This window comes from Corvus cornix, chromosome 11, assembly GCF_000738735.6.
Source record: "Corvus cornix cornix isolate S_Up_H32 chromosome 11, ASM73873v5, whole genome shotgun sequence".
NCBI classification, from domain to species: domain Eukaryota; kingdom Metazoa; phylum Chordata; class Aves; order Passeriformes; family Corvidae; genus Corvus; species Corvus cornix.
In genome coordinates, this window is record NC_046341.1 from 19,412,799 (window position 1) to 19,428,261 (window position 15,463).

The 15,463-nt window shown below is 44.4% G+C and overlaps 1 protein-coding gene across 1 annotated transcript; it reads right to left on the minus strand.

The window, feature by feature from the left end:
- Window positions 1-10,185: 10,185 nt before the first annotated feature.
- RRAD (RRAD, Ras related glycolysis inhibitor and calcium channel regulator) lies at window positions 10,186-14,210 on the minus strand. The gene is given in 6 exon segments (XM_039558567.1): window positions 10,186-11,203; window positions 12,697-12,901; window positions 13,413-13,486; window positions 13,635-13,706; window positions 13,709-13,971; window positions 14,100-14,210. Coding segments are annotated over 5 exon segments (888 nt in total). The 5' UTR covers window positions 13,968-13,971; window positions 14,100-14,210; the 3' UTR covers window positions 10,186-10,925.
- Window positions 14,211-15,463: the final 1,253 nt, after the last annotated feature.

A 15,463-nucleotide genomic window follows, 5' to 3' on the forward strand; every position in this document is an offset into this window, starting at 1 on the left:
AAGAGTAAAGGAAAGAAACACTGCCTTCTTTCTAAAAGGCCTAACTCTAACCTATCATGGCTCTGGATTACTTCTTCATTTACAGCTGCAAATAAAATGTTGTTTCTTTTTAAGACTCGGAGTTTTAACTTAAAAAAAGCAATCACCCTTCAGCCTTAAAGAGAGGTGTCTGCCAGGGGAGCCATTTATCAGGGATCTCAGCTGACACCTGCTCATTAGAAAGGGGCTGAGCTCACTGGTGTCCTTGGTGCTGTGCTGAGACCTCACTGAAACATTTTTCCATAAGTGAGGCTGATGATGGTTCTGTCCAGGCACACACCCGGAGCCTGATATTTAAATAGCCCTGTGAAAGGGAGAGGGATTCTGGGTGAAATAAGAGCTCATTTATACCAGAAAATTGGAAGTAGAAATTTGATCACAGTGGGACATTAAAGAAGAATATTTATTGTGAATAATATTCATTAAAATTAAATGGATGATTTTTAGAGTTGTGTGGAAAAGCTTGTGTTTACTGAAAGTGAATGAAAGTAAAAGAAAAATATGTGGAAAAATAATTTTTAAAGCCAGCTGTGCCTACTGTCTGGCTCAGTGTCAGAAAACTGGCTTAATTGCATCCCTGGTATAAACTAAATTAAAAGAATTGACTAAATTTAAATGACTATTCCCATGATATAAAGCCACGAAATCCAACAGTGGATGAATGCTTCTGATTTCTCCTGCTTTCATGTAAATATTGGGCACTATTTTAATTTGTCAGTATTATCCTGATGTCTTTTAAATAAATTATTCTGAGATAAAAATATTGGCTTGCACAAAAAGAAGACCAATAGCACACCGGATGTCCTGGTCAGTCATTAGAGCAGCAGCTCTGCAAATACTTGTGCACAAATTACTTTGAATTTTGTTCAAGTAGCATCAAGCACAAGGCCAAATGTCAGCAAATCAGGAAAGGAGCAGTAGTAAAGTTACCTTTGGTAAAGCTGCCCATCAGTTTCAATTCTGATCCATTCTTTAACACACACGTGCCTGTACAGGAGAACTCTCAGCAGTGAAAGCTGTGATGGGAGAGCTTTGGGACACTGCTGTGGATCTTTAAAATGTTGTTAACAAATAAGGAGGGGAAGTCTCAGCTGAGGAGCATCCAGGTGGTATTTCAGCCCTACTTTTAGTCCTGTGCCTTGAGCTAGGTCAGCCAGGGGTCTGGGGAGCAGGACATGCTCCTGCTGGCAAAGAGGTGGGGGAGAGAGAGCTGGAGCAGGTCAGCTCCTCAAAAACCCCAGCAGATGTTTAATTTCTTAAATTAAAGCTGTTCCTCTGAACTCAACAAAGCTCTTCTGCAGCAGAAAGTGTGGTGGAAGCATTTGTAGGACTCTGACCTCTGCTCTATTTTTAATCAAATAAAATGAAAGACTTGTCCACAGTTTTGTTGTTGTTAATTGCCTCCCAGACATAGAAACATACTTTTGCATTTAGTCATTCAAATATTCGAGATGCTGGAAACAAGAATAATCAGGAAAACTTTACTGGGTTCATTTTCTTAATTTCACTGTCTGAATGCATCCATCTGTCAAAACATTCCTGTGTGAAACACGTAACATGAGGTACAGGTTTCAAATTCTTTCTCTGCATAGTTTGCCATTTTGTCCAAAATACACTTGAAAATATAAGTATTTTTCCTGTTTGTGCTTTTTCAAGGTACTGCCTCTTTACTGACAGGAAATGCAGCTGCAGTCAGGTCTGAGGGAAAGAAAGCACAGGGACTTCATCCGGGGTGGTGTTTAACACACCGTGTTTGCTGGGCACAGCAGGAAACCCTTGTCCTCCCATTCAATCCTTGGAGCCATTCAGCTTGTTTCTTATTCCCAGTCTCCGGACAACCCCCCAGGATATTCTCTGCTGGCATTAGAGAAGTGGAGGAATCTCATCAGGCAGTGATTCTGGAAGCTAAAGCAGCTGGATCCAGAGCCATCTATTTTCCAAGATGCCCTTGTTCAACTAAATTGGAATGAGTCTGAATTGTGAAAGGCAAGGGAAAAAATGTAATATTCACCTTTAAGCTCACAATGTTCCTCATCAGTGGAAGAACTGTTTGTCTTTGGTTTTGATCCATTTGGAGAACTCTCTTTGCTTGCTCATGTCTTTGCCCCCGTGTGCTCATGTCTCACAGAAGTTGCCCTGCCATTATTCTCTTTTCAAAAGGCAAATGTACCACTCATTTTCACAAGGTGAAGCAGACACTCTCACAATGCCCAATTCTATTTTTGTTTTTCTCATAGTGTAGCAATAACACAACTCTAAACCAACAGCCTTGGGAACACTCATTCAATTTTCATTGTACACATACAGTGTACCCTGCTGACAGGACGCAGGAGTTGGTGTTTCCAAAAGCAGGGCCTGAATCTGCTGACTTTCCAGAAGAGAGCAGGATTTGTCCTGTGATCCTAATAACATTATTTGCATAAATAGTACTGAGTTGAATAAGGAATTACAAAGCTGTGTGTACATTTAACAACAGAGGTGCTGTGCCTTCTCTGCCATCCAGATAGGGACAGGAGTATTGGGAATTTCAGCCTGGGGTTTCCTTGCTGTTCATCCTTGTGGGAATTACAAAAAGCATTAAAATGCAGTAAATGGGTTTTGTCCGTTGTTCACCAAGTGACCTTAATAAGCATTTCCAATGTCATGTAAAATGTTTCAGAGATTTGAATGGTTTTTGCAGTTTTTCTCACAGAAATTTCTCACAGCACAATTCAAGGGAGAGTGGAGAAAACTGCATTGCTTGGGTTAACCAGCCTCATCAAGGATTTATTTCCTGAAATGGATGGATTTTGCTGGATTATGTTAGTACCAGGTGGAGTTTTAATTAAACCTCTATCCTGCTGTTGGGAAACAAAGCTTTACAATCAGTGAATTAAAAATAGCTTTCTGGGGGGAAACAGGGAGGGGAGAGTAGGAAGGGTGGAGGTGAGGCTTTGAGATGCAGGAAGTTTCCCACCACGGCACGGAAGAGCAAACTCCTCCTTGAGCACTTTGGAGATTTTCACTTGGTCTTCTCCAGGCACAGCTCCTTGTTGAAGTCAGCAATCCTTGTGCTTCCTCTTGAAGCAGCTCAGAGACCAGGAATTAGTGCAAGTGATGCTTTCATTCCTCCTCTGGTTGTCCTTCCTTTTTCTGCTTCAGCCCAAGAACCCCTGGATTTGGCTGTGGAGTGTGGGCAGGGAACAGCTGGCAGCAGGGGTGACCCAGAGTGCCCAACGCAGCTGGACCTGCAGGATTCCTGTGGCCTGTTCATCCGTTCCATCCTCCAGCTGCAGTTCCAGCAGGGAACTCAGGGGTGCTTTGCATCACGAACCCTCCAGCCCTTCCCTTGAATGGAACATCGAGCTGCACACAGAGTTCGTGTCAACGCTTTCCTTTTCAGTCTGTTTTCTGTGTGACACCAGTGGCTGCCAACAGAGTCAGTCTGACCGTGATACCCAAATTAAAAAATCCTGGAAAACTCAGTGTAAAATGGATGTGATTTTATAGAAATAACTTTGGTTTTGATACTTGCCGCCAAACTTACCCCACTCAGCACAAAACTGAAAGTTGAGAGTACCTGAATGCTTAAAAGCTCTTAAATTAAAACAAACCTACAAAACACTGACATGTTTTTTGTACTGACAATACATTTTTTAATGAGGAGAGTATTAAAAGTCGAGGATGACCTGAAGGTACCACCCAAAATACTAATTTGCCTTTACAATATTCACAACATCCAAACTCCTGTCAGAATTTGCCTGCGGTTTGTTCTTTTGTACTTGACATCTGCTCTACATCGGACTCCTCAGACGAATACTGTAGTAGCAGTAGTCATTCAAAAAGAAAAGCAAAAGCAGAAAAGCAGGGAAAACACTCAACTGCAGGTCTCACTTCAGAGTCTGGAGATCTCCTCACTCACACTGGAGGGGGGACAGGTGAGAGCAGGGTGAGTTTAAAGGGGTCACAATCCAAGCCAGCAAAAAAGAGAAAGTCAACCAATTCACAATTTCTGTGGTTAAAATGTAATGCTCTTAATCCATCTTACCCTTGAAGGGAAGAACATTACCTGGGGACTGAAATAATAAAGATTTGTTCGTTAATTATTTACTCTGTAATCAAAAATGAACCGATTGCTAACCAAGCCAGGATCTTTAAATTTTAACTATTAATCTAATTTGCTACTAATTTTCTGAAGGCTGAGTATAAAACTGTTCATTAAAAATCTCCTAACACCATTTTGGTTTTGACTATGTTTATAGAAGATAATGTACTGTTTTCTAGAACCCCTGAAACCTTTCTAAACAGAGCTGAATATTCTGCTAATGAAATCCCTGGGAAGGTAGGAGGTACAGTGGTGTTTATTTGCGGCCTAAATCTTTGTACTTGAGGACTCGGCTGTTCAGGAGTTTTGCTGTGGTACTCGACCAGCTCAGCCTTTGGATAAATGTTGTGCAGAATGCAGGGATCCCTCAGCTCTGCAGCGTCTTGAAAACCTGACACTGAATATGAGACAGATGTGCAGGAGGCATTATTTGCTTACTCAGTGCTGTCTGCTGCCTTATTTTCACACTTATTTACTTCTATGCTATAACTTAGACCTCCAGTGTTATTTTTTTGATTACTACCTAAGAAGAAAAAAAGGAAGAAAAACAGTTCAGCAGTAAGGACCATATGTAGATGCATTTGTTGTGTGTTTATCATACATATGAATTGAGGGTCTTTATTTGCACAAGTGAAAGCCTGTTATCAGTAGTGACAAAAAAGTTGATTGGAAGAGCCTGGTCTTGTAGTTTTCATTTTCTCTACTTTTGTGTGGCTTTTTACAGACAGATCTGCTGCAGGATATCGAGACAGACACTGAAAATACTTATTATTGATGAAGACTAATGAGTTCTGTGTTTTCTATAACATAGAGGTTTTTTTACTTTAATGGGCTACCAAAGTGCTGTAGACTGCAAGTTGTAAACCCTGCACAGAAGTGTTGGTTTGTTGAATAAAATGCTTCTATTAGTGCCTTTCAAAATCATGGAAACTTTCCAACTGCTCATGTCTTTCACCTTACTTTTTTCCCTGAGATCTCGTATGTCAGACTTCTAAGAACATTTTCCATATGGAACTGGGCAGGAAGGATAGAGATCCATGAGTAGTGAGACGGCAGAAGAGCATACACAACAATATTCAATAGTCAAAACTATTTCCATTGAAAAACTGGCTATAGGGTAAAATGGCAATTGGATTCCATAAGTTTTTCTTTGTATTCTCCATACACAGATTAGCTGAAAATCTCACATTCCCTCTGCCTTGCAAATGCAACCATAGCCCTGACATTCAGGAAGAGAGTAATTTAATTTGCTATGCTGTCTTAACCAGGGACTTAAGTGCAGCAAAATCTGACATTTTTACCCAGACAATATTATGTAAAGCAGTGAGCTGGGGGCCCAGGTTCGTGTTACAGCTGATGATTCCCAGTAAGTCGTGCAGCAGCAGAGCAGTGCAAGGGTGACAATGCGTTACCATGGAGGCTGCAGAAATAAAGCTGCAGCTGACATGAAAAGCATGGGACAAAGGTGCTCCACAACTGAGATACCCAAAGCTGAAAAATCTCTGAGAAAGTTGTTCAGCACCTGGCTGATACCCACAGCCCATTATTGTTTTCGTTGAGGGCAGTGGTGGACTCTCCTCTCCGAATTCCTGTGCCAGGCCTGGAAGGAACTGCACGGATTTAAGGCTCCTTGTGTGAGTCCAGTCAGGGGTCCCTGACCTGCAGGAGGAATGAACAGGGCAGGTCCTCCTGCAGGTCCCAGTGCAGCATCAAATGCTCTCAGCTGTGGTGGCCCCAACACCTGTAATGAGCTACCTGAGTCGCTGCCATTAGAAATGCAGAGTTTGCTCTTGTGGAGCGCTCCAAATCCAAGCAATGCCTCTGACTCTGTAGGGTGTCCCACAGGCTTTGTAGCCAGCCAAGAGACGTGCAACAAAGGGAGGCATTTTGGACGTTGGTGCTGTCCAATGGCATTTACAGCCCTTCTAAGGTCATCACTTCAGCTGAGAAGTGTGGGAGCCCAGACCTGCACACAGAAGTGCTGTGCTCCTCTGCCACAGCCAGTTCCATCTACAGGGCTGTATTTCCTCCTACCCACAGCTCCTGGAAGCTCTTTGTTAAGCACAAGGCATTACAACAATCCAATTTAGATGTGACAAAAATTACTGTTCCTCTGCCAAGGCACCTACTGAACTGAAAGCTGTCATTCCCAGAGAAAGGGTCACAGCCTTCAGTGGGGCTGCAAGCTTAACAGTGCCATAATTATTTATGTTAATATAATGAGGCTGATGGAAGTGGGACTGCCAGGAACAAGATGAGGAGATTTTCCTGGGTCTGACTAAACTATTCTGAGCAGGAGCACTTGTGGTCCAAATCCTTTCCATTCTCCAGCCCCTAAGTTCAAGAACTTGGTGAAGCTTTTTTAGGAGGGTGAAGAATTAATATTTTCAAACATATTTATCTCTGTCCCTGAGCACTAAACTGTAGTTCAGATTAATATTTTCTTCATTTCCTGTGATAAATATGAGTATTATTAGAAAAAAAAAGAGATCTGTAGGCTCCTAATTGGTTTCCAACGATTCATCCAGCAGCATATTTATAAATAGGAAAAAGGGGAGGGGGAGAAGTCAGCAAGAGAGAGGAAAGTCTTTAAGACATACAACTGCCATTTTACCCAGTGGGCAGAACATTTTTGTGGTACATAACTGATACTATTTTGCTGGTGAGGTAAATTCTTCAGCCTGCTTCATACCTTCTAGTGCTAGAATCTTCAGTACATTTTTTAGTTAAACAGTGTTGTTCCCCCTTGAATTCTGAACAGTGGGCTACAGAGATATTTGCAGACATGCAATTGGAATTTGTTCTTTCTTTTATCTTTTACTTCTCTGTTCAATAACCATGGCATAGAGCACAAGGACAGTTGATGTCATTTGCTAATTCAATTTTTAGAGATTTGTATCTTCAGTAGTATTGGTGTTCAGATGCTCCTTTTTGCAAAGAGGGAGTCAAGGTGTCCATTACAATGCCAAAGGTCTTGTGGGTAATTATAAGTTAAAGGACCCTCCTAGAATGCACAGGCATCACGTTTGATTGCAACTGTAGATTCCTTCAGGTCTCTGTGATGTACTTGAAATTAAACCTGTATTGTCTTTTAATAAAACTAAGAGCACTGAAGTAAATATAAGTGAGCATTAACTCACTTTTTTTAGACTACATCTTACCAGTTTTCTGTCATACACTGCAGTCTTAATCACTGTCAGCTCACTGTATTTTCCTTCTTGGTGAGGAATGGTGATGTTATGCAATGTTACTATGTAGATCATGCTCTGGTTTTTCTAGTCCTATTTTGAGAAAATGCATCTGAGTAAAACTTCATTTTTGGTGATGTCAAGTCTTCCCCAGCAGATAACATTTCGTCTATATTTATGTGACATGATTTTATGCTTCGTGGTTTTGGCAGGTGGAGGAATTATATTTTTTAGATTTTTCATATGGTGAAGAATGTGCAGTCTGGTTTATCACAGCAAGTACAGAGGGTTTGATTTGTTTTCCTAGCACGTGTCACATATAAAAGGCAATGTCCTTGTGCTGTGGTTGTTAATAACTGGCTGCTCCAAATGGATTTGTGCCAACACAGAATCCACCACCACAATTAGCAGTAGTAGGAACTTCAGCTGGCAGCAGCAGAGAAAGCAGTAAAGATTAAATGACTGTGTGAACTGTCTCTCCAAATTAAAACTGATGTGCAATGGCAAAAAATATGAAAATTCACACATTACCCCTTATACTCTGTTCTACTTTGGCAACAATTAGAGACAATGTTGCTGTCTGGGACTCACTATTTTCACACGATAGATTCACTGCATTAGTGACAAGAATCTGAGTAACCACACCAGTAAAACATCTCAAATTACAAAAACTTATAGATGACTTTCAAATGTTTGAGGATACAGATAACCTTTTGAAGAAAGTTGATTTTTAGAGACATTTGTCAGCCTGTTACTGGTTTTTATCTAGTGCTGCATATGTGCTTCCAAAAAGTCTGCTTGGAAATTCCACTAAATTATACCCAATTTTTTTTTTTCTGTGTAGAATATCATCCAGGATTTTCAAGATCTTTGCAAAACAGTATTCATAATAATACTTCTACAGCATAGAATATGATCTTGCTCTAGAGCAGATTATTGTCAGAGGTGCAATAACAAACCTTCCTCTTCTCAAGAGCCATGGCTGAATTATGCTAATACCTGTACAAACAAATCAATGAAAAAAAATTATATCATGAGGATTTGAATAAGTAATTTATTGTACAATATTACCCGATAAAAAACATTCTAGATTAGCCCACGTTCCTTTAGAGTGACCCACAGTTTATTGTCTCACAGTGTCCTGTATGACATACTTGCAAAACACAAATTCTTTTCTACAGTTTAAATGAGCCACTAGGAATGTGCTAGAGCTCCTCAGAAATAGCTCAGGCTTAAGAACTGCCCAAAACTGACCTTTGAGTTCATGAACAGTAAAAAGTCTGATTCATATGTCAGTGTGCAAAAATCACAGCTGGTAACCACTACCTTGGAGAGTCTTGGAAGCCACAGTGATGCAACACATCATTGCTGCTCTGTGAAATGCCCAATCTTGCACTCTGGGTGTGCATCCCATTCCTTGTATTTATTATGGACAGCATTTCATCTTGTAAATCAATCAGACAGGTCAGTCCTCTCCTGGCCATTGTGAAAGCAAAGGGCAACCAGAAGTCCGAGGCTGTGCCAACAACGATGCAGTTTTGTCATTAACCTTGGTATGTACCTGAATAGGCATGTGCCACATTTATCCACATTTGGACACTCTTGCTGTTGAATTTTCAGGATTAGAGCAATTGCTTTGGTGTTGACATTAAAAGCTTCCATGTACAGAGATGCCTGGTGCCATACTCTGACAGTGGTCAGATGTCCCATAATGGATAATAAGAGATATACAACAGATAATAATAGATATATAACAGAAAATAGCTTGCCAGAAAGCAAGGCTAGTGGGGAAAAAAGCCAAATCCAATTAAAATGTCTGCTCAGGTAAATGTGAGCTTTGACTGCAGGACAGAACCATTCACTTTAGACCACTCAGAACACAAAGGCAACACTTCTTGTCATAAGAAATGTGACCTGTTAGCAGCAACACAAGCTAAAGTGGGCATGTAAGCAGCCAGGCCCACCAGCAGCGCAGCAGGAGATGCTAATTTGCAAATTTTGGCACTCCCTATGTGAATTCCTGCACTGCTCCGTGGTAAGTGCCTGAGCACTGAGGTAACTCCATGGAGAGTTGTTTGCCTGAGCTCTGGAAGCCCAGTGTAAGGTGTGAGACCTGAGGCAGCCTCCCAGAGCTTTGGGAAAGCTCAGCCCCTCAAAACCATGGACAAACTGGGCTCTCAGGCAGCTGGAACAATCTCTAATGAACTGGAATCAGGCAGGGAAAGTGGAACGGGGCAGAGAACTGTGTGTTTTATGGGTTTTGAGAACTGAGTTTATGGATTACCTTTAAGAGAATACATTCTATGAAGAAGAATTTATAAAGAAAATGTCGTAAGTCCCAGCTCTTGCACTGCAACCTGTTTGAACTTCATTAATAGCAAATAGGGGAAAATCTTGGAAAAATGAGGATTATAACTAAATTGCCATGAAAACTTTGACAGCACTGAAGGCCACTGTACACAACTGAATCCTACAACTCCTTCAAACACCCTTCCTAGGCTGCTTTGAACTTCTTGAACCCACTGGACGGTATCTACAGGAGTGGGAATAGGCTGGACAGTTATACTGCTGCCAAAAAGGAAAACTCCAACCTCCTGCATTTGCTTATGGGCTGCAACACAAGACCTTCAAGCCAGGAGAGGACTTCAAACATTACAGGGCTCAACTTATCAGTATAAACACAAGACATCAATCTAACTAAAGGGAGTATATAAAGCCCTGTTCCTGCCAGAGCTGATGAGAACCAGGTTGAGGATGAAAAATAATATGAAGGGTCAGGGCCTCCCCTTGAAAGAAGAGCTGTTGAAGTAGAGTGCTCATAAAAGCAGGGTTTACTTCTTAAAGAAACTCTCTGTTAAAGAAAAGGACACAGGATTTTCCTGATTCATCTTGTTCCAGAACTTTATCACATGTAAATCTTCAGTCTGTGTATAACATTTTGTACAGTGGAAAAAAGTCAGTATAAAAATACTGCTCTCTCATTCTTTATCCACATTATGAGAAAAGCACAGTTTATTATAACAGGAAATAATATTTTATTATAAAATCTGCATGTAAACAAGTAACCAATTAATTGAATAACAGTTAATGGAAGTGCAAATTAACTTCATAAAATGATATCTGTTCTGTATTTAAATATATATATATAATTTGTTTTCTCCCATTCTACTGTGGTTCTACCCCCCCTCCCCACATTTAAATTTAAAAAGATTTATCATTGCTTGCTTTATACTAAAAGGAGTGTACGAGCCTGCGTACAAGTTTAAGTTTTGCTCTGCAAACGAGACAAGTCTGTGGTGATAGTTACCATCCTTTCTTATCTTTGCATCTCTGGTATCCACAAGACAAGAAGATATAGAACATATGTACACAGTGGGCATGTCAAGCCTCATATTTCAAGTCAGTTCATCTACTTGCACACATTGAAACTTAAACCATCTATCAATGAAGCACTGTAGTGTAACTTCCAGACTTGCTTGAGCACCTTAAGGCATTAACGAGAGACTCAAAGGAAAAGTCATTGCTGTTACCACCACGAGGATCATCTACACACTTCTCTGAACAGTCAGGTGCTTGTTCATCCCATGTGCAACACCTGGCCTTGCTGAAAGCTCCTATAGCACAGATAAGTCGTGGCAAGACTTCGATTTTGCTTTGAAAGCCATCTTCTTATTGTTCTTTGCCACAATTCTGCCAAGGAATCGCTTGGCCTTTTTGCTGATGCTCTCTCTCCTCTTGGTGTTGGCCATCCTGCGGGCATTGTCCTCTTTGCTGTCCTTGCGCAGCCGGATCTGCCGCACGATCCCTTCAAACAGGTCCTTCACGTTGTGGTGCAGAGCAGCTGAGGTCTCGATGAACTTGCAGTCAAACACAACAGCACAGGCCCGGCCCTCTGCATGGAAAGACAAAAAAGAAGGTGAGTGGAGATGGACGTATTGTCTTCATATATACTGGCAGAAAAACAAAACAAAAATTTGCTTTAAGTTAGGGGAGTGGCTTCAATGCCATGAAACAGCTTTACTGCAAAATAGGAAAACCCAAATTTGCTCTCACAGCTTCACCCCCTTACTCTTCTTGGTTTTGTTGTGGTATGGTCAGAAATCTCATTTGATCAATGGAATGAACACATGGCAGCAAAGTCCTTCAGCCAGGCTGTCCCTGTACCGTTTAAAAGCTAAAGCTGATTTAGGAGAGACCCTCGGAAGCATGCTTGCTGCTTGATATGGAACAGTGTGAGGTACAGGAAGAAATGGGGTTTATTCTGGAAGCTGTTGAGCAATTCTGCGCCTCTGCCTTGCTGTAACAAGTGAATTTTCCACACCAACAGAAATGGACCTGATACAGGCCACAAGGTCAAGTCACTGAAAACACTGGTAGAGGTCACAAGGTTGTGCACCACTGGATCTGACCAGGGCTTTTGAAATACACAGTGTTCAGTGTTCTGGACATAAGCATTTAACCCTGAAACATTGCTGCAGCATGAAGTTCCACAGTCAGCTGTGGTAAATAAAGGCAGAGTTGTAAACCTGAGGAAAGTACAGATGTCAGAACAGGTCAGCCCTGCCCTGCCCCAGCCTGAAAAAAAGTAATATTCTCCTGATGAACTCCCGGAAATTTTCTGTGCAGGAATTTAACACTGGGAGCATGGCAAAACAGATAGGGAGAGATGGTTCATCATCAAGGCACCAATATTTCAGAGTATTTTCTCCAGTGGTGAACAAAAAAAAAAAAAAAAAATCTACCCCAAAACAAAACCCAACCAAACAAAAAGCCTCACAAAATGTTTAAACAAGCAGAATCAATACTGTGGTGTTGGCAGTGGTTCCTGTGCTCTAAGTACCTAAATGGCAGCTGGAACTGACTGAAAGGATTCTCACTGATCACAGCTGGAGAAGATATACAAAAAGACTTTTGAGTAGTGTGAGCCTGGTCCCACCAGCTCGACTCAAAGTCACCTCCAGAAGAAAGGGTTGCACAGGCTGTGTGGGATCCCCTTTCCTACGGCTGCCTGGGCTCTGTGACATGGCACAGCTCAGACTGTCACATCCTGAGCCTAGCAAGGGCTGCTGCACATGTACCATGCAAATAAAGGCCGGCTTTAATAGTCCTACACGAAGCCCTGTGCTAAAGCTGCAGCTGTGATGCATTTTTCTCTCCTGCTGCAGCTCAGAGCTCTGTGCAGCCACACATCTTCCCCCACCACCATCTCCAGTGTTTTCTGTGGTACCAAGTCCTTCAGCATGAACCAGCTGGCTCCATTTCCCCAGTGTACCTCAAATCATACACTTTTCTACATCAAACCCAGACCATTCCTATTGGCCATGATCCTGCATAGCCTTTCCTACTACTTTAGGCAGCACTTGCAAAATTCATAGTGTTTCTTACCATCGACTGAGACTTCTCGGGACCTGACCAGGTCACTTTTATTTCCCACAAGGATAATAGGAATGTCTTCTGTCTGCCTTGCTCTTCTCAGCTGGATTCTTAGCTCAGAAGCCTTTTCAAAACTAACTTTGTCTGTCACTGAGTATACAATAATATAGGCATCTCCCATTTTCATGCAGTGGTTCTGGAGCCATTGGCTGTCATCCTGAAACAACAGACAAGAAATAGATTTATTGTGCCGAAAAATCTATTCCACGCTGGGTAATGATTTATTACTGTAAGCACCTTAAAGATACTTTTCTTAGCTTTTTTATAGAAAGTCAGTAAAAGTAAGTCAACCTCCCCAAAATTTCAAAGATTCTGTTATTTAAAATACAAAACAAAAGAAACCTCTCATTTCCAGAAAGAGTATCAAGTCTGCACTGATCAGATTGACCACCTCTAATTTTACAGTAATTCCCTTGGCTGCTCATGTAAGATGCTGATTATCCAAAGCGTTAAGAGAGTCTCGCTCAGCGCTATGCAGGGTTTTAGACTGCCTGCCTAGCTACAAGAAATTAATTGCAGAGAGAACAAAAGGCAGTACGAATTCTAATTTTTTTATGTCACCTGTCTGATTGAAGAAATAGGCACAGTTGTTCCATTTCTACTTTTTTTTTAAAGAGAACTACAGACCAAGCCATAAAGCAAAAGCATAAGGAAAAAGCTGTAAGTACCTGCTCCCATATATCAAACACCACGAGAGACGCTTCTTCTCCATCAACTATAATTGATCTGTCGTATGTATTGCCTACGGAAAATTAAGAAAAAAAAAAGTTCAGAAAAAGAAGTTATTGTCCTCCATCCCTGCCGGTGGTCTGGGAGGGGGTGGCCTCAGGGGAGGCTCCGAGGCGGGGGTCCCCGGCACCTCCGAGCCGCGCTGTGCCCCGCGCCCTCACCGGCCTCTTCCGCGTCCGCGCAGTCCTCCACGCCGCCGAAGATGCGCGCCAGGCTGGTCTTGCCGACGCCGTGCTCGCCAGCAGGATCACCTTGTAGAGGCTGCCGTCGGAGTCGCTGCCCGAGGAGGTGACGGAGTCGGAGGAGTCGGAGGCCCAGCTCTGGCGGTGCGCGCCGCCGGGGCTGTACGAGGTGCAGCGCACCAAGCCCGACAGCTCGTCGGGCGGCAGCGGCCGCAGATCGCGCTCATCCACGGGCATGCTGCGGCGGTGCAGGTGCTGCTGCGCCGCGAACGGCGTGCTGCCGCGCCGCTTGTCGCCGCGGTTCAGAGTCATCGGGCTGCGGGCAGAGCACGGCCGTCAGCACGGGCTGCGGGCACAGCACGGGCTGCGGGCACAGCGGAGCCGTCAGCACCCGCTGCCCCGCACAGCCCCAGCCCCGCAGAGCCGCCCCGGAGCCGCGCTTACCTCGGAGTGCTGCGCGGAGCGAGGGCCGCAGTGAGGGCTCAGTGAGGGATTCCCCGATGGCCGCCGCGGGAGCTCCCCGAGCGCTGCTGCCGCCACCGCTCCCCGCGCCGCTTTTTATGTCCCGGCCGAGGCGCGGGGCCCTCCCCGCCGTGACGCGCGGCGGGCGCTCCGCCAGCGCATCCGCCGGCAGCGCCTCCGCCCCCGCGGGCTCCGCGGCGCTGCGCGGGGGTGGCAGCGGCGCGGGGAGCCCGGGAGGAGGCGGGAGCCCCCCGGGGGTGGGGGGAGGCACGATCCGCTCCGCTCCGCTCCGCTGTCAGCGCGGGAGTCCCGCCCGTCGGCGCGGCTCGGCCGGCAGCGAGCGCCGGGGGGCGGCGAGGGCTGGCCCCGGAGCGCGGCTGTGGAAACAGTGGGGCTGGCGGGCTCGGCCCCACCGCCCGGCGCTGCCCTCTCGATGCCCCCGGTGCAATGCCCGCAGTACTTGCTCTGTGTGTCGCTTGTTTCCCCTCCCAGCCCGCGTGAGAGCGCAGGGAGCGCGCAGGGAGCTTCCCTCGGCTCTGCCACGGCGCGGGAGCTGGGGTGCACTCCTGGCGTGTACAGCAGTGTTAGGGACAATGTTTGCACTCTTTGCGTTCCTTGTGCTTGCTGTCCGCGGCGCTCGGAGGGGGTTCCGAGCAGCGCCCGTGCCGGGGGTCACACGCACACACGGGCGCGCCGCTGCCCCCACGTGCGGGGTGAACGGTTTGGGAGGCCAACATCAAACATAAGGGTCAAATTCTCCTCTTGCTTTCACCTGAGCAGCAAAGCGAGGCAGTGAAAGTCTTATCTCATCAGTGGCACGGTCATTCCCATGTGATCGGGTGAAGAAAGAACTCACCAGATAACTATACTTGTCTCCTGAATGGCTCACCCAGCGCCGTGTATACAGTTTGTTGTTTACCTAGCAACCGAAACATGTTAGACATTGTACAGCCAAAATAGCCCTGGCCCCTGCTCCCGAAAGATTACAGCCCGAGCAGAGCGGGAAAATCCCTGTGACTCTGGACAGGGACAGTTGCCATCAAACTCCTGTCAGTTCAAGAGGTTTCCAAATGAGCGGCAGAAACAAGGTTAAAGAAGGCAAGAGATAGGGAGGTGATGGAAACGGAGTTAGAGATGTAGGGAATAAAGTGAGGGAAAGAAAAAATTTGTGGGATTGGGCTGAATATTCTGTTATTTTCAGGAGCCAATTGTAATTCTCCCGTCCACGCTTTTGCAGTGGTTTTGGCCTCTTCACACTGATAAACTGCAGTTGGGGGTGTTAACGTGGTAGTTAAAGATCACCAAGTGCTTGCAGCAAGTTCTCCCTGCCTGTCTCACAAAACAGC